Source organism: Lissotriton vulgaris, chromosome 3_1, assembly GCF_964263255.1.
Source record: "Lissotriton vulgaris chromosome 3_1, aLisVul1.2, whole genome shotgun sequence".
NCBI classification, from domain to species: domain Eukaryota; kingdom Metazoa; phylum Chordata; class Amphibia; order Caudata; family Salamandridae; genus Lissotriton; species Lissotriton vulgaris.
This window is the reverse complement of record NC_141689.1, coordinates 1314587435-1314612092: the sequence shown is the minus strand read 5'-3', so window position 1 is coordinate 1314612092 and position 24658 is coordinate 1314587435. Positions and strand designations below refer to the sequence as shown.

At 49.2% G+C, this 24658-nt stretch overlaps 1 protein-coding gene across 1 annotated transcript in view; it reads right to left on the bottom strand.

The window, feature by feature from the left end:
• Positions 1–24658, bottom strand: part of CCNG2 (cyclin G2) — a 54513-nt gene that overhangs the window by 1844 nt on the left and 28011 nt on the right. Inside the window, exon 7 of the mRNA XM_086961796.1 lies at positions 756–961. Within this exon, the coding sequence (XP_086817922.1) occupies positions 756–961 (206 nt within the window). The remainder of the gene's footprint in view (positions 1–755; positions 962–24658) is intronic.

Sequence of the window (24658 nt, the reverse complement as noted above, 5' to 3'; positions counted from 1 at the left end):
TAATGGAGGCAGAATTTTAAAAAGTGAAATGAAAAATCGTGAAATATAGGACGTAAAAGGTCTATAACGAAGGGTAGGTAAGAGGCAAGGGTTTAGCATGTGACAAGATTCTTAACAAGTAGTCAGAAAATAGTTTCACAAGGTACCGAATTGATCAAATCAAAACCAAGCCAGAGTAAAGTGTTAAATGATACCCAAGCTAAAACGGGAGAATAGGGGAAAAAATTATAACTACATTATTTACAATGAGAAAAGTGGACATACCAAAAGGGACCAAGCGAAAATTGCACCTTGTTTAGAATGGCCAGTCCAGGAATACAAAAGAGCAAAGTAACAGCTTAGAGGCTATTGTCCCATAATCCTAGGTCCATCCAGAGATTGCATATAATTCAGGAAGGTATAAGGGGAGTGGAAGGGGAAGAAGAGGGACATGAAGGGCAGAACGGGAAAGCAAAAATTGCAACAAGTGCTTATTGGACCACTTTGATTATATAAACGGTAAAGTGCATATGGAGATGGCTGGCACCAAGTGGTCTTCGCATAGCTAAAGGCAATTGGACCAAAGCTTCAAAAATATTTAATACACTAGATTAAGTGGCAACGTGACAACCACGACTTAAGAAACCAAGCCAAATTACAAAGTTGAAAGAGTACAATAAGTATTCATGAAAAATATTACTATAAGATTGTTACACAATTGGTTTTGACATTTCCTTAAAATTGCAAAGCATAAAAACAATGGATGTTTCATTTACCTGTCACATTCATTTAGAGCAGCAGCCTCAGGAATGGTTGGTAGTTCTGGAACACTATAATAGCTGTTGTGCAGGTTTTGGGCAGTCCTCTTTGACACAATCCATACTAGTTTTCTGTGGTCAGGCTTAGAGCATTCAGGAGAGGAATATTCTGCCAGACATTGTGAAACAAGCTCTCTCCAGTAGAGCATGTCCATATCGTTGATCTGCAAAAAAAAAATGTTTTTAAACCACAAGTGTTTGAGCGTCAGTACTTTTGGTCACATGAAAAGCTGAGCTGGTCTTATCGACCTATCAAAAAAACAGATCCAGTCACGTGAGCATTCAATATAAAAATAAATTAACAGGTGTATACTATTTGCCTAGTCAGAACAGCCATACAAATATGAGCTGCGTTCAGGTTGAGTACCCAAAATTTAAAAAATATTGCAATTATAAGATCTACATTTTTAGGTTTGACCTGCACATCGCTTGTGTAATATCAATATTTTCACCTCTGGAGTGACTGACCTTTAAACACGCATACATTGTTAAACAGACTATATTGGTTCAGTTTTTCTTTCATCAAATTGCACGCTCATGGCTAACTAATTTCAACATGACTACTTTTACTAAGCCCAGTTTTTGAGCTAACCAACACACCGGGGATACATCAAGTTAAAAGGAGTTCTTTACCAAGCACATCAGTTTGATTTGCCATCACATGTATTATCAAAGCTGTTTACTAACACACACGACATCACGCCTGGACTTAAGCTTGCTTTTTCCCCCTCCTTTGAATAATCAAATTTAACTTAATCAAACATCTTAAAATATAGTGAGATTTCTTTGTTATTCCAACATAGAGAGCTTTCTTTGTTATTCCAAACAGCTTGTCTGTTCTTTGTGGCTACAAAATTTATCAACAAGGAGCTGACAGGAGCTATTATGGTGGCGGTGTCTGGACAGCTAAAGGCCACTCTTGCCAACCTGATTAGCTTTGCATCCAATGAGACAGTCTTAAAGGTGCAAAAACACTCGCAGGACGCGCTTAGTGTTATGTCTTCGGTGCTTTAGCTGAACCCTCCCTACCAGATTCATTTTTGCCGCATACATCTTTTTCACTCGCCAATGTTATACTCCCAGGCATTGTGTATTTTTTTTTATTAGGTCGAGCATCCTTCCATGCGCTGTCTGGTCTGCAAGACCTACAGTAAACACTCTACAGAGAGAGTTATTACAGCTGCTGCTTGCCATTGGGTAAAACTTATTTTGTGTTTGTTTACCGGCTCATTATTGGCCGGTGTCCCAGATACATCACTTCCGTTTGTAACAGAAGAGCATCGGCCAACTACTGTCTCCCTACACTGGACGTTGGAGGAGGTTAACTTTTTGTTTAGGGATCTATTTTTTTTTCTACAAGTGTCCCCATTCTGTGCTTTACCGTTAATTGAGGCTGTTCCCCGTTCTCCTTAAGAAAAGGTTTAAGAATCATCGCCCCAAGCACCCATTATGGTCAGCATGATTAAATGCAATATGTACTATAACTCTTGAAAATATGATTTGTGCTATTACAACTACACTTCCGTATTCTTCAACAGTAAATATCGTCAGACTAAACTTGCCAAAATGCCCTCGGGTAAAAGTATCCTGCATTGAACATGCATGGTATGCCTCATTTTTGGGCAGTCGTCATGACAGTCCACTATATAAGGATTCAGAAAAGGGGGGTGGTGATGAACAGAGTGTCTGAATTAAGCAGACCACTCTTACCCAGTCCAAAGATCAGGGCTTGATCCATCACCGTTTTTTAGCTCACTGCACCATCCCAGCTCAGAACTTGGCTATATGCAAATTAGTCTGACCCTGGCCCAGTGCATCATGGGAACAGGTCAGACCAAACTACCAAGCCGCTTCTTATACTGGGAAGGAAACAAGCTACCCCCTTTTCTGAGTCGTAGTCCACTATATAAAGCACCCAGTAACTTTCAATCCCTGAGGGCCAGGAATCTATTTAGTTCAGATAAATATTGCACCCTTTTTCGGACATTCCGTAAATCTGAATGATTTATTGTCAATTAGTCAATATTTTACTGGCAGGCTACTTGCCCGTTTATTGTGCTTGCATTTATATAGCGCTTACTACCCCTTTTGAGGAGGCTCCAAAGCGATTTTTCGGCGAGTAGCAAGCTACTCCAGCTCATGAAATACAAATCCACTTTCGTCCAGGATATACTGATTCGTCTTCTGGATACATTTTTATGAGAGTCTGCTTTCAGATCAGGCAGGCAGAATCTCACAGGCAGGCATTTCAACACCTGGACGTGATGATGGACACATCCTTCAATGATAAACTGTACAGACATATGAAGGTACCAGGGACAGATTTAAGGAGGAGCTTCCATTGCGCTTGCTCACACCCAAAAACTCAAACGCAGCAAATTCCTGGAATCCAAAATCCAATCAAATTGCCATGCATCCTTCTGCCCAGAGAGCAGGTTTTAGTAGATCTAATTTAGCGTTTTACAGCACAGTTCAACACGATCTACCGGATGCATCTTATCTGTTAAACATGATTAGAAAGTGGTGGCCAGATAGTCTAGGCGACTGCCCACCCCCAGTCAACCAAGTGAAAAAAAAAAAAAAATGAAAAAAAAAAAAAAAAGTGTATGATACGGGACCACAAACTATCCTTTGATGCCCAGTCAAACAAAATGGCATCCACAGTGTGGTACATCCTGAAAATGTTAAGGAAGGAGTAGTTTCTGTCCTGTAACTCTAGTTCTGTAGTAGGGGTATCTCGGTTATGGTCATAATCTAGTGAATAGTCCCGCTCGCAAGCGTGGACCCCGGAGCAATCAAAAATAATGTCTTAAGGTGTCTAAAAATGCAGTCCTGCACAGACACTTAAGAGAGAATTTAAAGACAGATAATGCAGCCTATATCCACAGGCTACACTGTCCAGTACTTAGACATTCAACCAAAACCACAAAGAGCACAGCTTGCCTAGTTTTCTTCATAGAGAAAAACTTCCCCTTTTACCAACAAAGCCTCTGGAATGACAGAGAGGAAGGGGAGGACAGACAAGCCCCATAAGCTGCCATTATGGGGCTCTAAAAGGGATACCGTACCTTTAAGAAAACGTTCTAGAACTTTCTCAGTATCCCAGAATGCCCAGCAGGTCCCATTTACTTTCAGTTCTTTTTGAAGGCGTACAACGCTAGACCTGTAGCATTCCTTACATGAATATCTTTCTCCACCAGGAAGGAGGGCGGGCGCTTAAGACTATAACAGAGATACCCCTACTACAGAACTGGAGTTACCTGACAGAAACTACTACTCCTTTAGTATTAGTAGGGGATCTCTGTGTATAGTCATAATCTAGTGAATAGAATGGCAAGCCCATCCCCACACAAAAGCGGCGGTGGAGAAGAAGTACAACACCACTACTGTGCGAACAGATTTCGCAGCGAAGCCTGCCCAACCTGAGCGCCTGCCCTGGCATCAGAGTCCAGACAGTAATGCTTAGCAAAGGTATGACCGACTTCCAAGTGGCCCCCCCCCCTGCAGATTTCTGCAATGGGAACATTACGTAACAAGGCAGTCGTGCCAGCTTTGCCCCTGGTGGAATGAGCCTTAGGTTTACCCCCTAAGGTCTTATTAGCCTTTTGATAACACAACTGTATACAGGGCACGATCCACCTCGAAATGGACTGTTTTGAGGTAGCAAGACCTGCCCTGACTGACCCAGAATTGATAAACAATTGGTCTGACCTACGAATATCCTTGGTTTTATCCAGATCAAATTTCAAAACCCTCCTGACATCCAGGGAATGTAGAGACCTTTCCGCTGGAGAGGAAGGATTCTGGCAAAATGTAGGTAAAGTTATGGTCTGGTTAACATGGAAATCAGAAACAACCTTAGGAAGAAATTTAGGGTGAGTACGCATAACAACCTTAGCAGCATGAAATACAGTATAAGGTTCTTGGCAACAACGCCTGAATTTCACTCACCCTGCGGGCCGATTTAATGGCCACGAGGCACGCTGCCTTCCAGGACAGGTCCTGCAACGAAGCCTTATGAATAGGTTCAAAAGGGTCCTTCATCAATCTGGACAACACCACATTCTACTCCCATGAAGGAGAGGGAAGCCGTACAGGAGGAAACACTTTCTTCAAGCCTTCCAAAAAGTCTTTGATCACAGGGATCTGAAAGAAGGTCTGTGAAGGGCATTTCCTGTAGGCAGTCAGCGCAGCAAGATGAACCTTAATGGAATGAAAATTAAGGCCAGACTGCGGCAAATGTAAAAGGTACGGAAGGATGACATCTTCCTTACATGTCGTTGGATCATAGTTCTTGGACTTGCACCAGATGCAAAATCTCTTCCACTTGTACGCGTAGGAAGTCCTAGTGGAAGGTCTCTTGGCTTCCTTCAGTATGTCCATATCAATCTGCAGGGAGATTCAAATGGCCATATTGCACTCTCCCAGGAGCCATGACTCCAAACTAAAAGACGAGAGATTGGGGTGCACCATCTGCCATCCAAACTTCGTGAGAAGGTCCTGCCGGCACGGCAGCCGAATGCGAGGAAGGAGAGACCGGTGAAGCAGGTCTGTGAACCACCACTGCCTGGGCCATTCCGGGGCAATCAGTATCATCCGCGCCCTGGACTGGGGCAGCTTGATGAGCACCGGCAGAATCAGGGGAATGGGTGGAAAAGCGTACAGAAAGCGGTTCGACCAATTGATCCATAACGCATTCCCCAGCGTTCACCTGCTGGTAGTACCTGGATGCGAAGTCTCGGCATTTGCTGTTTTCGGAGGTGGCGAACAGATCCACGTCTGGAGTGCCCCACCTGGCGAAGACGTCTCAGAGCACTTCGTCGTTTAGGACCCATTCGTGGTTTTCCTGGATCAGTCTGCTCAGTGCGTCCGCCTGAACATTCTGCACACCTGGCAGATGGGTAGCCGTTATCGTCAGTCCTCTGGCAAAAAGCCAGTGCCAGATCGCCCGCGCCTCCTGAGACAGGGTGCGAGATCTCTAGCCCCCCTGCTTGTTGAGGTAATACATAGTAGTCGTATTGTCCGTCTGTACAAGCAGAGAGTTGTTCTGGAAGGACGGATGAAAGGCCTTCAGCGCCAAGTGAACAGCTCTGAGTTCCAGAAAATTGATGTGATACATAGACTCCGTCTGGGACCACCTTCCCTGGATCTGTAACTCCCCGGAATGCGCTCCACAGCCGTGGAGAGAAGCATCCGTCACGATAGTCTGAGTGGGAATGTCCTTGTGGAAGGGAACCCCCTTGAAGAGATTCTCCGCTGAACACCACCATTTCATAGAATGTAGAGCCTGCAGAGACAGTCGTATCTTGTCGTCCCAGTTTACTCTCCTCTGGTCCCACTGATCCTCCAGACACTCCTGCAGATGTCTCATGTGTAGCCGTGCGTGTGGAAGATACAAGAGGCCATCGACCCCAGTAGAGAAAACACCGTCCTCACTGTCGTAGATAGTGGTCATAAGAGCCTGAGCCTTCCGAAGGAATGATAAACGTCTTTCCTCCGAAGGAGACACGCTTGCTGACAGCGTATTGATGAAGGCTCCCAAGTACTGTAGGCATTGGACCGGAGTCGGGACAGACTTGGACACGTTGATGTGCAACCCCAGCTTGTTCAAGAGAACGGACTTCTTCTGGAAGTGCGCTTGAGCTTCCGAGAAGAAGGATGCCTTGAACAACCAATCGTCCAGGTACGGGTAGACAAACACCTTGTTCTTTCTCAGGTGTGACGCTACCACTGCCATGCATTTGGAAAAGGTCCTGGGCGCAGACTTCAGCCCTAACGGTAATACTGTGTATTGATAGTGATTGGGGCAGACTTGGAATCGCAGGAACTCGCGGTGTTTCTGTGCAATGGGCACATGGAAGTATGCATCCTGTAGGTCTATCGCTCACAGCCAGTCTCCCCTTTGAAATTGAGGGTAAATCTTGTGCAAAGGTGGCATGCAAAATTTTTCTCTGCGAATCCACTTGTTTGCTTGCCGCAAATCCAGAATAGGCCTGAATTAGTTCTTGTACTTTTTTCGGACCAGAAAGAACCGAGAGTACAGACCTTTTCCCCTTTGAGACAGAGGGACATCTTCTCTCACACTTTTCCTTAACAGGGTATCTGCCTCGAGCTCGCGCAGCTGAAACTGCGAGCAAACCGGTGAAATTGCTGGAGGCGGGCTGGTGAACCGAAGACTATCCATTGCAAACAACACCGCCGTTCGCCCTTGTCGACTCTACGATCGGCATCGAGAAGGAGGTCATCACATTCGACGTCCAGGCTCAGATTACGGCGGATATTTTAATAACAAGCTGCATATAAACTGTATTTATGACTTGCGCAGTTTATGAAATCTTTTAGCAGCTGCCCACATTTTCTCGATTTTGGACGTTTACCTCACGCACAATGTTATTTGACATTACTAAAATAAGGTTGGATACATTTTGTCCACCCTTTATATTGCAACTGCACAGAAACATGCTTTGCTTTACAGGTATTGAAGGGTTACGATATGGTTAGTGAATGTTCTGGGTTGCATTTACTTTACATTGTCAGACTATCACCTTATCATGATATTTACTGTAGGTTGCCTGCTATACTCACTGGTGTGGATAACAAATAATTTTGCCAGCAAATTATTTATGCATTACAAAAAAAAAAAAAACATAACTCTGTACATGCGGCAAGCGACATTGTGTGGTCGCGGAATAGTTAATAAGGAGAGGTCAAAGCTAATCTGTTCTTTGTAGCCAGGCCATTCCTCAGGAAGGTACAGACAGGCGCTCTTAAAGCAGCAGTATTTGTACAGGGCAAAACAACTCTTTGCCAAGCTAATTGCTTTAAAACACTTTGTTGCTGCTGTGCCAATCGTAAACAAAAAAAACCCACTGCAACAGCAGGACATTTTAAAAGCACACGCTCGAACAGAACATACGTGAATTTAGGTAAATTAGCAGAGTTTAACCACAATGCACTGTCGAGATCTTTGCAACTCAGTCCTTCAACCGCCTGCCAGCAGCTTCCACTGAGGGGTCACCATCGATGATGCCTGCATAAGATTCTCTTTCGATTCGGAAGCTCCACTAAGTTCCCTGCGCATGCACCACATAAGCCAAAATGGTCCACTGGGACATGGCATTTCTTTTCCACGGTGTACTGCAGAAATTGAAGCTGCCTTTTCATAACTGTGGCAGAAAACCTTCTTCCTCGCCATTAAAATCCTTTTTTCCAGAATAGAAAAAAGTGTGCTCATTTACTGCTCTGCAATATTTTCATTAATATATTTATTTATTTTTTAAGGAAGAAAAGTAACGTCTTGCCTGTGCTAATATGCTTCTGTTTCTATTTTGGCTTACTTTAAATAGTTTGGATGCTGAACACCTGCGTGTCCAATTAACATGTATTAAACAGATTTATGTGACCGAAATGCGTTAAGCACATCTGTTTCATTGTACAAGTCCCTTCACACACAATTGGTACGTTTAGTAACAGCAGAATCCTTTTAACAACACTTCCGCCCTTTGCCTCTAAAGAGCAGGTACCCAAGGCTTGGGTGAGATTTCTACCCTCCACCAGCACTACAATCCTCTCACACTCCACCCACATCTCACCCTCCAATACAACCGCTCAACCTGCACTTATGCTATTGACAGAGGTCACCCTATACTTGTACACCTCTCACACAATTCCCATTGAACATACATCAATAACCATGCATTGAAGCACTTCCACCCCCTGCACTCTGACACTTAACCTTCATTCATGCACCACTCACCTTGCACAGAGAGCACTCACACTATTCTCCCTGCACTAATACACTGCTCCCACAACTTATTAATTCCATAGGTGAAACCTAATGCATTTGCCAATGCTGGTTACATTTCCGCTAGAGAACAGTAACTTATTCGTCCACAAAACCAGTTCTTACATCAGTTTCCCAAGAACATTATATGTTCTTAGCTTCCAAGCTTGACTTCTCAAATCAGAATATCTTGCAAACGAAAAACAACTCTTTGCACTAGCCAGTGTTTGAAGCTAGCACCTTGATTCTTTAAAGTTAGAGGTATGACTGGAAATGAAGCCCACCCATTGCTGGATTTTGTTTAGTTCCCTAAAGACAATTCCAGTTGCTGGGGCAAATTTGGTGTGCGACTTGAGAGCCACAGATTACCTCCAAAGAATGTTTTTGTTGCAAATTTCTTTAAATGAGCATGCCCCAATGTCTCCAAATGGCAAGGAGCAACAGAAACCCCTAAAGCAGCCAACTAAAGTGTGAGACTACCTATCTGAGATATCACAGCATAGTGAATCCAGAAAGATTCACACTGCAAAATTATAACCATGCAACAACTTCTTAAAGCTGGATATGGCCTAAAAGGTATAGGGAGCTTTTAATTTGTGGTACAGGACGGATGCAATTTTTATAAAAAAGGTTGTTGGTTGCTGGGTCCCTGCCCTTACAAAACAACTCCAATACCTTTGATGCGGTGTGAAATCCTATTTTTTTTTTTTTTTAGATTAAAGTACTCAAGCCAGGAATTCCCATTTAAAGGGCCTGGGGCAGGAGATTCAGTTGTATAAGTTGTAGCCAAATAAACCTGGTCAGCGTCTTTCTAACGATATTAGCCCGGGGGGGGGGGGGGGGGGGGGGGAATTGCAATCCAGCTCAGCGCAATTACAAGCAGCCGAAATTAAGAGTCTACCCGTGTCTTTCTTCTTCTAATAAATAATCCTAAGTGAGAAGGATATGTCCAGTACTGGGTCCCATAGCTAAATGTGCTAAAGTACTCGAGCTTCACCAGTGATCAAGCCAACCAGACTAAAACATGGCTGGGGTTGCTTGAGTTTCCCCTTCAGAGGTTATGCACGCAAGCAGGTATTGTTCGACTGTCCATTTATGGGGCAAAGATTTATTTGAATATGTCTGGTCCTAGTCTGAAGTGGCAGAGAGGAAAGGGAATGTAAACTAGCAGTGTATATTACAGTGGCAGAGAGCAATTCAAAAGACACCATCCAATGATTTCTGTCTTTCATGATGGACATACTATTTTCCATGCTCAGATCTTATTTTCAAAACATCCAGGTAACATCACCCCATTTGCGCAAGCTACTACTACATCACCACAAGAGGGAAACAGTATGCTTGTGAATGTATAACCAATCCCACAAACCCGGTCCCAAAAACACTAGGCAGCTGCATTTAGTTAATAACATTTCTGCAGCACAGAACCATTTTATAAATTCCACTGTTTAAATAGGTTATCGAACAGTACATCTCTAGTAAGAAGAGCTTCCTAACTAAACGGGTTCATCTTGATCACATACAACTTACGTGTCAGGTTGTGTGGAAGGAGTAGTTTGTCCTGTAACTCCAGTTCTGCAGTAGGGGTATCTGTTATAATCTAGTGAATAGTCCCGCCCATGTGCGTGGACCCCGGAGCAGTCAAAAATAATCTCTTAAGGTGTCGAAAAATGCAGAACTGCACAGACACGAGAATTAAAGACAGATAATGCAGCCTATATAACCAGGCTACACTGTCCAGTACTTCAACTAGAAATTCCACCAAAAATCCACAAACAGCAAAGTCTGTCCATATTTCCCTTGCTTCAGCAGCAAAAACCCTCTGGAATGATAGAAAGGAAAACATGGAAAGACAAGCCCCATAGGCTGCCATTATGTGTCTCAAAACAGGATACTGTGTCTTTAAGAGAACTTTCCAGAACTTCACAGTATCCCAGATTGCACTGCAGGTCCCTTTTACTTTCAGTTCTTTTTGAAGGCCTAACACACCAGACCTGTAGCATTCCTTACATGAATCTCTCTCCACCGGGGAGGAGGGCGGGCGCTTATTACTATAACAGAGATACCCCTACTACAGAACTGGAGTTACAGGACAGAAATTACTCCTTCTGTAGTAGGGGATCTCTGTGTATAGTCATAATCTAGTGAATAGAATGACAAGCCCATCCCCACACCAAAGCGGCGGTGGAGAAAAGAGAAATAACACCACTACTGTGCGAACAGATTTCGCAGCGAAGCCTGCCCAACAGGAGCATCTGTCCTGGCATCCGTGTCCAGACAGTAATGCTTAGCAAAGGTATGGACTGACTTCCAAGTGGCCGCCTTGCAGATTTCTGCAATTGGAACATTACGTAGCAAAGCAGTCGTGGCAGCTTTGCCCCTGGTGGAATGAGCCTTCGGTTTACTTCCTAAGGCCTGATTAGCTTTTTGGTAACACAATTGTATACAGGACACACCTAGAAATGGACTGTTTGGAGGTAGAAAGACCGGTCCCGACTGATCCATAATTGATAAACAATTGGTCTGAGCTACGAATATCTTTGGTTTTATCCAGATAAAATTTCAACACCCTCCTAACATCCAGGGAATGTAGAGACCTTTCCGCTGGAGATGAAGGATTCTGAAAAAACGTAGGCAAAGTTATGGTCTGGTTGAAATGAAAATCAGAAATAACCTTGGGAAGAAATTTAGGGCGAGTACGCATAACAACCGTAGCAGCATGAAATACAGTATAAGGTTCTTGGAAACACAACGCCTGAATTTGACTCACCCTGCGGGCCGATGTGATGGCCACGAGGAACGCCGCCTTCCAGGACAGGTGCTGCAACAAAGCCTTATGAATAGGTTCAAAAGGCTCCTTCATCAATCTGGACAGAACCACATTCAATTCCCATGAAGGCGAAGGAAGCCGGACAGGAGGGGACACTTTCTTCAAGCCTTCCAAAAAATCTTTGATCACAGGGATCTGAAAGAAGGAAGTCTGTGAAGGGAATTTCCTGTAGGCAGTCAGCGCAGCAAGATGAACCTTAATGGAATGGATATTAAGGCCAGATCGCGCCAGATGCAGAAGATGCGGAAGGATGACATCTTCCTTACAAGTCGTCGGGTCATAATTCTTGGACTTGCACCAGATGCAAAACCTCTTCCACTTGTAAACATAGGAAGTCCGAGTGGAAGGTCGCTTAGCCTCCTTCAGTATGTCGATGCAATCTTCAGGTAGATTCAAATGGCCATATTGCACTCTCTCAGGAGCTATGCCGCCAAACTCAACGAAGAGAGGTTGGGGTGCAACATCTGCCCCCCCCCCCCGAACTTCATGAGAAGGTCCGGCCTGCACGGCAGCCGTATGTGAGGAAGGAGAGACCGGTGAACAGGTCCGTGAACCACCACTGCCTGGGCCATTCCAGGGCAATCAGGATCATCCGCACCCTGGACTGGGACAGCATGATGAGCACCGCCGGAATCAGGGGGAATAGGCGGAAAAGCGTACAGAAAACTGTTCAACCAGTTGATCCATAGCGCATTCCGCAACGTCCCCTGTTGGTAGTACCTGGAGGCGAAGTCTCGGCATTTGCGGTTTTCGGCGGTGGCGAACAGAGTCCCCCACCTTGCGAAGACTTCTCCTAGTACTTCGTTGTCTATGACCCATTCGTGGTTTTCCTGAATCAGTCTGCTCAGTGCGTCCGCCTGAACATTTTGCACACCTGGTAGACGGGCCACCGTTATCGTCAGTCCTCTGGCCAGAAGCCATCGCCAGATCGCCTGCGCCTCCAACGACAGTGCGTGATCTCGAGCCCCCCTGCTTGCTGAGGTAATTCATAGTGGTCGTATTGTCCGTCTGTACAAGCAGAGAGTTGGTCTGGAAGGACGGATGAAAGGCCTTCAGTGCCAAGTGAACAGCTCTTGAGTTCCAGGAAATTTATGTGATACGTGGACTCCGTCGGGGACCACGTTCCTTGAATCTGTAAGTCTCCGGAATGCGCCCCCCAGCCGTGGGGAGAAGCATCCGTCACGATAGTCTGAGAGGGAATGTCCTTGTGGAATGGAACCCCTCTGAAGTGGTGGTGTTCAGCGGAGAATCTCCTCAGAGACTGATGAGCATGCAGAGACAGTCGTATCTGGTTGTCCCAAGACCCTTTCCTCTGATCCCACTGACCCCCCCCCCTAAGCACTCCTGCAACGATCTCATGTGCAGTCGTGCGTGTGGCGTTAGGAAGATGCAAGAGGCCATCGATCCCAGTAGAGAAGACACCGTCCTCACTGTTGTAGATGGAGTGGTCATAAGAGCCTGAGCCTTCCGAAGGAGTGATAATCGTCGCTCCTCCGAAGGAGACACGCTTGCTGACTTATTGATGGTGGCTCTCAAGTACTGAATGCACTGGACCGGAGTCAGGACAGACTGACATGTTGATATGCAACCCCAGCTTGTTCAAGAGAACGCACGTCTTCTGGAAGTGTGCTTGAGCTTCCGAGAAGGAGGAGGCCTTTATCAACCAATCGTCCAGGTACGGGTAGACAAACACCTTGTTCTTCCTTAGGTGTGCTGCTAGCACTGCCATGCACTTCGAGAATCTCCTGGGCGCAGACTTCAGTCAGAATGGCAGTACTGTGTGATAACGATTGGCGCCGACTTGGAATTGCAGGAACTTACTGTGTTTGTGTGCAATGGGCACATGGAAGTACGCATCTTGTAGGTCTATAGCACATAGCCAGTCTCCCTGTTGCAACAGAGGATAAATCTGATGCAACGACAGCATCCAAAACTTCTCTCTGCGAATCCACTTGTTTGCCTGTCGCAATTCCAGAACGGGCCTTAACTCGTTCTTGTCCTTCTTGCGAACCAGGAAGAACCGGGAGTACAGACCTCTTCCTCTTTGAGACCGAGGAACGTCTTCCATCGGCCTCCGCCTGGAGCTCGCGCAGCTGAAACTGCGAGCTGACGGAGGAATTTATGGAGGCGGGCTGGTGAACCGAAGACTGTATTCATTGCAAACAATATTCAGCACCCACTTGTCCGGAGTAATTTTTCTCTATTCTGCCAGAAATCCCCCACCCCCCCCCGGAGCGGGTAACGGATGTAGGGGAAGTAACTGCTCAGGGTCGAGACCCAGCCGGGCCCTTGTTCGCTGTAGAGGACTGCTGGCCCACTCTACCCTTCTGGCGCTTCTGGAAGGGTCTCCGGAACTGCTGCTGTTGTTGCTGCTGCTGTCCCGAAGTCTGTCCTCGCCCTCTGCACCAAACAGTCTCTGGAACGGGCGGTAGGCCTTCTTTTCTTTGGGCTTCTCCAAGCCCACAGCAGTCAGGGTCTCTGCCTCCGCCTTCATGCGGGCCATCTCATCGTCGGCATGCTTGCCGAACAGGATTTTCCCCCGAGAAGGGCAGATTGGCCACCCGCTGCAGGGCCTCCGGCTTGAGTGATGTGAGCCGGAGCCAAGCATGGCGCCGCTGGTGGATCCCATGACAGTTCCCATGGGCAGACAAAAGAGACATCCGCAGCCGCGCTGATGACCTGGTTCGAAACCAGCATCCCCTCCTTGAGGATCTCCGGGAAGTCCTCCCTCTTATCTCGTGGCAGAAGTTCCGTGAACTGCTGAAGGTATTCCCACAGGGCACGGTCATACCGCCCTAGCAAAGCCGCATCGCTGGAGGCCTTCATGGCTGTGGATGCCGTCCCACAAGCCTTCCTGCATCGGCTCTCCTTATCAGGCGGTACGGTTGAAGACGGGGAGGTAGAATATAGCTTCCTGGCCGCCGTCACTATAACAGAGTCTGGAAACGGGTCTATCCGTAGAAAAGCCGGGTCCGAATCCGGGGCCCTGTACTTCTTCAGAAGTCGGGAGGGAGCGACCTTCGCCACTGCTGGCGTGAGGAACAGCTCCTCCCCTGCTCTACCAACCCAGGTACTAACGGTAGCAAGGGGCGAGACATGCTTCTTGTGAAGAGTCTCAAATATCAAGGACGTCGTGGGTGTTGGAGCCGTCACCGTGATTCCCAATTTCACTGGACCACTCAGGAGAACATCCTGGAACGTGCTGATGTCGTCCACCGGAGACACCCTTGTCCCCGGGGATTTCGACAAGGTCTGTGAATAGGTCCTGGCCCTGGAGGAGTCCGCGCGGGACCGTGATCCGCGCCTCCTATGGCGCCGTCTTGGTGGAGGATCTATGCAGACTCCTCGATCTCCCCCTCTGTCCGGAGCGTGATCGTGACCTCCTTGGCTTTGGTCGGTCCGCCGGTTCCACAGGGGTGGGCGACTTTGGTTTGGCCAGGGCCCTTGGCTGAGGGGTCCCCTTGGGAGGAGTCGGCTATCGGGGCAGTGAGACCGACCTAGGAGGGACCGGAGGCGGCTTGTCTGCTGGCAGCTGAGGTTGAGGAAGAGACGGAGGACGCTGTGGAAGTGGTGGTAGCGGAGGAGGAGTAGGGGCCCGCGGAGGGAGCCCCCTCGGTAATGGAGGTGGGGGCGTAACCGGCCTCTGCGGCGAGGTATACACCATGGAATACACCGAGCCCGGTGAGCCGCCTTCCTTTCCAGCCTGGGACGTTGGCGAACCTCCCCTGCTCTGTTTGCATTGTTAGAACTCACTAATGAAGCAGTGTTTGATTAAGGACACATACTCTAACAACATGGGGTAATATTAATACAAGCGGTGACGCTAAATGCCATGAGGGTCCTTTGTGATGTTTGGCCGGCCAATACTCTAAGGAAGCAATGTTTGGATTCGGGATTTGAACCCTGAAAATTATGGCAACGTCAGTATAAGAGTTGACCCTAGAGGCCATTTTCCCTCAGTGTCAAAATCTGAGTACACCTATTAAAAGGACATTAGGCGAGACAAGGTCTCCTACACTGTTGTCTACATTTTGAACCATTAATATATATGCGAAACATGATCTATAAGATAGCAGATTGACATGGGGTAACATTTCGGTACCTTAATTCGAAAGGGGGATTATTACCACACCTTCCTCTTTCCTAACATACAGTAAACCATTAATATCACACTATTAACGAGGTGACCAACACTGTGCGCGGTGTGACTAAGTGTTCCATGTGTATGTGTTTTTATCACTTGTAGCGCGGTGCTCCATCTACCTGAGCCGCAGCCAGGTGAGGTGTAGATTGTACCTCCTACCTAAAAGGTAAGCCGGGGCTGGCCGACATAGAAATCGGTTATGTAAATAATATAACATCAACAGGGATATGTAGTTAACATACCCATAATGTGCACGAACCACACTGCGTTTTTGGGATTGAAATTTATTTATATTTTCTCTATATGTTGTCTGTGCCCGTCTGTCCACATTTTTGTATTCTAGTAAGGAGGACCAGTACCTCTGAAGGGACAATCTGTTCACTTGCAAGAGACGTAATGTAAAAAATGTCTCATATTTGCATTTTAAACACACCTCCAGTTTTTTGGGGGGCACAAGCAGTAGCGAGACATGGTCCTGAAGAATGCAGCAGGGCACCCAGATGGGTCCATAGTCTGCAGAAACATGTCGACCGTATAATATCAGTAATAGTAGCTATTTGTTATCCTACTGTATCTCAGCACTTTTTTAGCGTTGGAAACGTAGGAGATACCTAATAAAGCTTTTCTCTCCTAGATCTCCAATTTTGTATCACCTCACTATTATGTAATGTTAAAATTGCATATACAGCGCACGCCACCAAGCGGTTTCATGGCGCTTAGAGCGGAAGGGCAATGATGAGAGGCGTTGTTACTCATAGGCTTGCCGAAACAAGTGGGTTTTCAGAAGTTTTCTGAATAAGGTGTAGCTGGATGTTAATCTGAGTTAGTTTGGGACAGAGTTCCACAACCGGGGTGCCAGAGAAGAGAACCTGAGGCCACCATGTTTTTTCAGTTTGAACGCGGGGATGGTGAGTAGGTTGTGGTGGGAGGAGCAAAGATCGCGGGAGGGGTCATACCGATGAATCCTGGAGGCGATAAAGACAGGACCCTGACCAAACAACGCCTTAAAAATGGTGCAGCCAAGTTTGAAGACGCAGAGTTTAGACATCGGGAGCCAGTGAAGATTCTTCAACAGGGGGAAACATGTTGGTGTTTAGGTTGGCGGAAAATAAGCCGGACGGCGGTGAAGCTGGTAGGCTGGTATGCCAACATAACAAGCGTTGGCGTAGTCAATGCGAGAAGTGACCAGGGTCATGATGACAAGTGTAAGGGCCTCCGTGGTCAGGAACTTGCAGATTTTCCGAATTCTGCGGTGGTGGAAGAAGCAAGAAGAGATTACTGCGTTGATTTGAGGTTTCATTGACAGATCATTACAGATGATAACACCTAGACTCTTCACTGAGTCTGCAGGATTTATTTTGATTTTGAAAGTTTTATATAGCGCGAACAAGATCTTTGCAGATATCAGAGCACTTTACAGGACACGGGGGTGATAGAGTAATACAATGTAATAGTTGAGGTAGTTAGGTACAAGGTGCGTAGATACATAGGTAGGTCAAAAACATGAGGTAGGTCATAGGTGAGGTAGTGTCGGTACAAGGTGCATATTCAAGCAGTTGCGCCGATAATATACAGTGTGCAAAGTCAGAAAGGTGCGTCAACAATATAAAAATATACAAAGAGGGAGCGTATACAATCAATATACAACGAGGGAACGTATACAATCAAGTAAGTCGATAATACAAGTAATACAGATAGACCAAGGGGTCAAGCAGGTCTTACAGAGCATATTAATGAGAGATACAGAATAGTAGATCATGTGTATTTAGCCATGAGGATCGCTTTTACTTCTTTCTTAAAAAGTTTGTTGGAGGAGATGAGCCTGGTTTCAGGTGGGAGTGAGTTCCAGATCCTGTGTGCCATTCCTGAAAAGGAGCGTTTATAGGTTTTTTCCTTCCGAAATCGTCGAGGAGAGGGGAGTGCTCAGGGAAGATGGCCAAAAACTAGAGTTCGAAGGGTTAGATGACCCTCCAGATAAAACCAGTTCTATTTTGTCCGGATTAAGTTTCAGTTGGCTATGATACATCCATTCACTAATAGAGAGCATGGTGGATTGAAAGTTAGTACTGGATGCGATGGTGGAGTCAAGATTGAATACCAGCTGAAGGTCATCGGCATAGTTGAAAATGGTGACCGGGCTATTGCGTAGGGAAACAATCAGGGGTTGCATGTAAAGATTAAATAGGAGGGGCGATAGGGTGGACCCCTGAAGAACAAGTTACTTACCTTCGGTAACGATATATCTGTAAGAAACATTAGTTAGTGTTAGATTCCTTACCTTAGAATATCCCCAGGCGTCAGTCTGGATCCGGAAACTTTTGCGTAGCAGTACCCCTGCGCGTCGGTAGGCGTCGTCTGCAGGCGTCCCCTGCGGCTCCGCGTCCGTCGTCGGCGTCGTGCGCCGTGATGACGTCGCTGGAGTACATAGACGCCGCCTCCGCGCGCTGACGTCAGTTCTTTGCACACAGCATTTCCGCGCCAGGAGACGCAGAGCCATGAGAGAACCAACACTGGTGCCATGTAAAAACTAGGGCCCTGAAAGGGATGACCTTAACCCTAGGTATCAGTTCGCAGAACGGGGAGGATGGGTGGGTTCGGTAAGGAATCTAACACTAACTAATGTTTCTTACAGATATATCGTTACCGAAGGTAAGTAACTTGTTCATCTGAAAGAAACACGTTAGTGTTAGATTCCTTACCTTAGAATACATACCCCAGCAATACCAACCCCGGTGGTGGGTCTGCGAACCAATACAAACTACACCAGAAAGTCCTGGAGGACAGAACGGCCAAAGAAGCCATCCCTCCGGACTTGACTGTCCAGGCAGTAGTGCCTCGCAAAGGTGTGCAGCGAGGCCCACGTAGCCGCTTGGCAAATGTCCTGCAAGGGGACTCCCCGGCCCAGGGCAGTGGTAGCCGCCGTGGCCCGAGTGGAATGGGCCCTCAGCCCAACAGGAGGCTCCTTCCGAGCCAAAGAGTAGCACACTTTGATGCAGAGGACGACCCATCGAGAGATGGTTCGTTTACAGACCGCCCGTCCCTTCTTCGCACCCACGTAGCCAACAAACAGTTGGTCATCCACCCGGAACTGGCGTGTGCGATCCATGTAAAATGAAAGCGCACGTTTTGGGTCCAGACGATGGAGCCGCTCTTCATCCTTTGAAGGATGCGGAGGCGGGAAGAAGGAAGGGAGGGTGATGGACTGCCCGATGTGAAAGGCCGAAACAACCTTGGGCAGGAAAGAAGGTCTAGTCCTCAGAACCACCTTATCAGGATGAATGGACAGGAAAGGAGGTTGGACAGAAAGAGCCTGGAGCTCACTCACTCTCCTGGCAGAGGTGATGGCAACCAGGAAAGCCGTCTTTAAAGTCAGGAGACGGAGAGGACAAGAATGAAGGGGCTCAAAGGGAGCACACATTAGAAAGGTCAGAACCAGGTTCAAATCCCACTGAGGCATCACAAACGGAACAGGTGGAAACATGTGAGTGATGCCTTTCAAGTATCGAGTTACAATCGGGGATTTGAACAAAGAAGGCTGATCAGGAAGCCTTAAAAAAGCTGAAAGGGCAGAAAGGTAGCCCTTGATAGTGCCCAGAGCAGAGCCCTGCTGGGCAAGAGAAAGAAGAAACAGAAGAACCTCCGAAAGAGGGGCAGAAAGAAGATCCACAGCCTTTGCTGTGCACCATGCCACAAATCTGTTCCACCGACAGGCGTATACCGACTTAGGGGAGGGACGCCTGGCTGCCAGAACAACATCACAGACTTCAGGAGGCAAGTCAAATGGCCTCAACTGCCGCCGCTCAATCTCCAAGCATGGAGGTGGAGACTGGACAGGTTCGGGTGGAGGACCGTCCCCTGCTGCTGCGACAGAAGGTCCTCCTGAAGGGGCAGGCGGATCGGGGGACCGACTGACATGCTGAGTAGCTCGGGATACCAGTATCTTCGAGCCCAGTCCGGAGCCACAAGGATAACTTGGGCCCGGTCGCGCCTGATCTCGCGCCTGTCATCGCGCAGAACTGATGACATTGCGCGTTCTCTTCGGTGGCGAATAGATCTAACCAAGGCTCTCCCCATTGCAGAAAGATGCCTTGCGCCACGTCCGAGTTCAGACGCCATTCGTGATCCATCGAGCACCGACGGCTGAGTTCGTCCGCCCTGGCGTTCAGAGAACCTGCCAGGTGTTGAACCGTCAGAGTCACGCCCTGACGTTCCAGCCATTGCCAGAGGCGCAGAGCCTCCTGGCAAAGGGTCCACGACCCCACACCGCCCTGTTTGTTGCAGTACCACATGGCGGTGGTGTTGTCGGTGAACACCTGCACCACACTCCCGTTGACAAAGGGGAGGAATGCCTTCAGTGCCAGACGAATCGCCCGCAGCTCCAACAGGTTGATATGGAGCCGGGACTCCGCCGGAGACCAGATGCCTCTGATCTCTGCCTCTCCCAAGTGGCCACCCCAGCCCTGGAGGGACGCGTCCGTCACGACAACGTGCTCCGGTTGGGGAAGGGAGAGGGACTTGCCCCTGACCCAATCGCGGTCCGTAAGCCACCACTGCAGTTGTCTCGCAGTGCCCTCCGAGATCAAGACGTGGTCGGACAAGTTGCCCTGATGCTGGGCCCACTGAAACTTCAGGTCCCACTGCAGAGCCCGCATCCGCCACCGAGCGTGATGCACCAGAAGGATGCAGGAAGCCATCAGTCCCAGCAGCCGCAGCGTCAACCTGACCGAAACCCGGGATAGCGGCTGAAAGATGGGAATCAAAGCCTGAATATCCCGAACCCGCCGTTCCGGAGGATAAACCCGAAACTGCGCCGAGTCCAGAACCGCTCCGATGAAAAGGAGCTTTTGAGAGGGACACAGGTGTGATTTCGGCACATTGATGGAGAACCCCAGGTCGTGCAAGAGGTCTGCCGTCATCTGAAGGTGGTGGACGACTGTCTGGGGCGAGCCCGCCTTCAACAACCAGTCGTCTAGGTAGGGGAAGACTGAAACCCCCAACCTGCGCAGATGGGCTGCGACCACCGCCATCACCTTTGTGAACACCCGTGGGGCGCTGGTAAGGCCGAAGGGAAGCACGATAAACTGAAAATGCTCCTGGCCTACCGTGAACCGCAGGTAACGCCGGTGGGCCGGCAGGACGGGGATGTGAAAATAGGCGTCCTGCAAGTCCAACGCTACCATCCAGTCTTGTGGGTCTAGAGCAGCCAAGACCTGAGCTAACGTCAACATCTTGAACTTCTCCTTCCGGAGGAAGCCGTTGACGTTCCTTAGATCCAAGATAGGACGTAGGCCCCCCTTGTCCTTCTTGGGCACCAGAAAGTAGTGGGAACAACAACCACGCCCTACTTCTGGCCCAGGAACGCGCTCGATGGCCCCCTTGGCCAAGAGGGCCGTAACTTCCTCCTGCAGAAGTGTCAAGTGGTCCCCCGACACACGGTGGTTCTGCGGTGGCATGGCTGGAGGAGAGGTCTCGAAGGGGAGGGAGTAGCCCCTTCGGACGATTTGCAGCACCCACCTGTCCGAAGTGATCGTGCGCCAGTGAGCGTGGTGATGGCGAACCCTGCCACCCACTGGCGTCACATGGGGCCGAAAGCACGGACTAGGAGGATTTTGGGGTAGATGCTGCGGGGGAAGGTGTGGTCTGACCCCGCCGTTGTCCCCGACCGCCACCACGGCGGTTTCCACGGCCGCCACCGCGTTGGAAGGATTGTTGCGGCGCGTGGCTGGCAGCACGTGTGGGGGCGCCCCTTCCTTGGCCACGAAAGGGACGAAACGAACCCGGTTGCTGACGCTGGGTCGAGAGACCCAAGGACTTGGCCGTGACCCTGGAGTCCTTGAAGCGTTCCAGCGCGTGGTCCGCTTTGTCACCGAACAGGTGACAGCCATCAAACGGCATGTCCATCAGGGTATTCTGGACATCAGCCGAAAAATTGGCGGATCTCAGCCAGGCGTGGCGACGAATCGCCACCGTCGTAGACATAGCTCTGCCCAGCGAGTCGGTCGTATCAAGACCACACCGAATTGAATATTTCGCTGCATCTCGGCCCTCAGCCACAGCCTGACCGAGCTTTGCCCGCACCTCCATGGGGCATTCTGGCAGCAGCTCCGCGACCGTATCCCACACAGAGTGGGTGTAGCGGCCCAAGAGGCAGGCGGTGTTGCAAGACCGCAGGCCCAAACTAATGGACGAGAAGACCTTTTTGCCAAACTGGTCATACCTCTTGGATTCCCGGTCGGGCGGGGCCGACGGGAATGCGGACTGGGAGGTCGAGGCCTGGATCACCAGACTCTCAGGAGTGGGGTGGGTAGACAGGTACTTGGGGTCGTCCGGACAAGGACGGTGGCGCCTGGCCACGTTCCGATCAACAGGCGCACCTGAAGCGGGCCTGGACCACGTGACCAACAGAACGTCAGACAAGGCTTCATTAAACGGCAGCAGTGGCTCCAGTGGGCATGACTGCGGTTTGAAGACCTCGGTGAGGATGTTAGGCCTCACGGCCGCGACGGGGAGCTCAAGGTGTAAGGCCTTGGCAGCCCTCATCAGCACCACAGAATAGGCAGCTCCCTCCACCGATGCCACGGTTGGAGGAGAGATCAAACCAGGGTTAGGAGAGTCGTCCAAACCACTGGCATCCCCCACGTCACCTGTCCAGTCCGGGTCATACTGGCACTCGCGAGCCAGAGGGTCCTCGGACCCCTCCCAACCTTCACCGTACTCCTCATCCTCTCCGTATTCGGAGTCAATGATGAAGACCGGCTCCTCGGGGTTCATGGGCCCCATCGGCGCCGGGACCGGCGTCGTGCGACGCCCGTCCGGCGCCGCGTCCGGCGTCGGAGAAGGTAAGGGGACGGCGCCGCCCGGAGCCGGCGTCGGAACCCCACCGCCGGCCGGAACCGGCAGCGGAGAACCGGCGCCGCGCGGGGGCGGCGTCGGGGGTAACCCCGATGGCAACGGCGCCGGGGAGGCCGGAAGACCAGCCGGCGCCGATCCCGAAGGCCCCTGCGGCGCCGGGGTCGGAGCCGTCGGCGGCGCCGGGGCCGGAGCACCCGACGGCGCCGAGGCAGGGACACCCGAACCGCTAGGGCCCCCAGACGGTAGCACTGGGCCCGAAGGCGCCGTAGGCCCCGTCGGAGAAGCGAGCGCCCTCATGGCCATGAGGAACGCCTCGATCTCCTCAGGCGTCGCGCCATGCCCAGGGACCGGAGGGTATGAGGCAGGCCGCGCCGGCGACTCTCGCGGGGTTGGGGTCACCCGAGCCCCCGGCCGCATCGGGGGGGAGTCGGGGGTACGATGACGACGCCCCGACTTCTTGTGCTTCTTACCTGACGAGCCTGACGAGTGGTGTCGACTTCCGGAGCGCCCGGCGCGGCTCCGTGACCGCTCCCTCGAACGCTCTCTCGACCTCCGGCCGGACCGGGACCGCTCCCGGTCCCGACGTGGGGCCGACACCCGGAGCTCCAGTAGCTTGCGGGACCGCTCCCGCCTAGCCTTGTTGGTAAGGGCCCGGCAGTCGACGCAGGAGTCCACGTCGTGGTCAGGGCCCAGACACCGGAGGCAGAGGCGGTGATGGTCTGTGACCGACATCGTGCGCTCACAGTCATCGCAATTCTTAAACCCAGGCATCCTATCAGGCACAGTAGAGGAAAAACAATCGAAAAACTTGGTCAAAGACCGGAGTACTGCTCTTCAGATCTGCGTCCACTGGCGCGGAAAAAAGAAGAACTGACGTCAGCGCGCGGAGGCGGCGTCTATGTACTCCAGCGACGTCATCACGGCGCACGACGCCGACGACTGACGCGGAGCCGCAGGGGACGCCTGCAGACGACGCCTACCGACGCGCAGGGGTACTGCTACGCAAAAGTTTCCGGATCCAGACTGACGCCTGGGGATATTCTAAGGTAAGGAATCTAACACTAACGTGTTTCTTTCAGATGAACCCCGCAGGTCAGTCTAGTTTGTGTTGCTGAGAAAGTGGACAGGCAAACCGCCTGGAAGTGATGGTGTAGAAAGGAACTAATCCACTTAAGAGCCAAGCCCTGAATGCCAGCATTGTTGACACGGTCGATCAAAAGTTCATGATCGACCGTGTCAAAGGCCGCCGATAAGTCCAGAAGCACGAGTGCCTGGGTGATGTTTTTATCGGCTCCGCTTCTAAGCTCATCCATCACAGCCACGATGACCGATTCAGTAGAATGCGCTGGCCTAAAGCACGCCTGCTGAGAGTCAAGGAACGGGGAATTCTCAATGAATGAGCTTAGGCAGTTTGTAACATGGGTCTCTAGTATCTTGCTAAGGTAGGGGAGCAGAGAAATGGGTCGGAAGTTACTCAGTACCGAAGGGTCTGCATCAGGATAGGAACAACTGTGGAGCATTTAAAGGAATCCGGGACGACGCCTGTAGCCAAAGAGTTGTTAAGGAGAGAAAGCGGGGGAATCGGGACAAGCTAGGAAGGCTTCCTTCAGAATACGGGGGAGGCCAACAGTAGTTTGGCGAGCCAGAGCCCACTTTGTTCAAGAGAGTCAAAAAGTCTGGTTTGGTAATCAGGGGAATGTGATCTAATGAAAATAAGTTCTTACAAGGGGTGGTGGGAAAGGTAGGGATAGGAATATTATTTTTGATAGAGATAATTTTATTGATAAAACAAGCATTTGCAATGCAATAGGTCTCGCATTAGGAAAGTTTGGAGGTATTGTAAATTACACTTTTTTTATTTATGTGTTGGTTTTGAAAATAGCAAAATTAATAGCGTTGTCATTTACAATCCCAATAGTTTTAACTTTTGCAAATGTGACACCTATAGCATTTGTAATGCAATATGTGTTGTATTAACATGACAGATGTATTGATATTAGAAATAACCATGGCTTTTAATTTTTTTTAAATAATTAATACTTAAAAGTTATTGTACTTTATAATGGCAATAGCTTAAACTTTTGTAAATAACTTTTGTGAAGATTGTGTTCAGTGTATTTTATTGTGACGAAAATCCAAGAACAGAAGTTAATTAACATCTTTTTGTGACATTTGTAATAAAGCTTGAAACGTTGAAAGGACATATTTGAACCAGTTGTTGTTGGATGGTTGCACAGATTGATGCTGTGGTG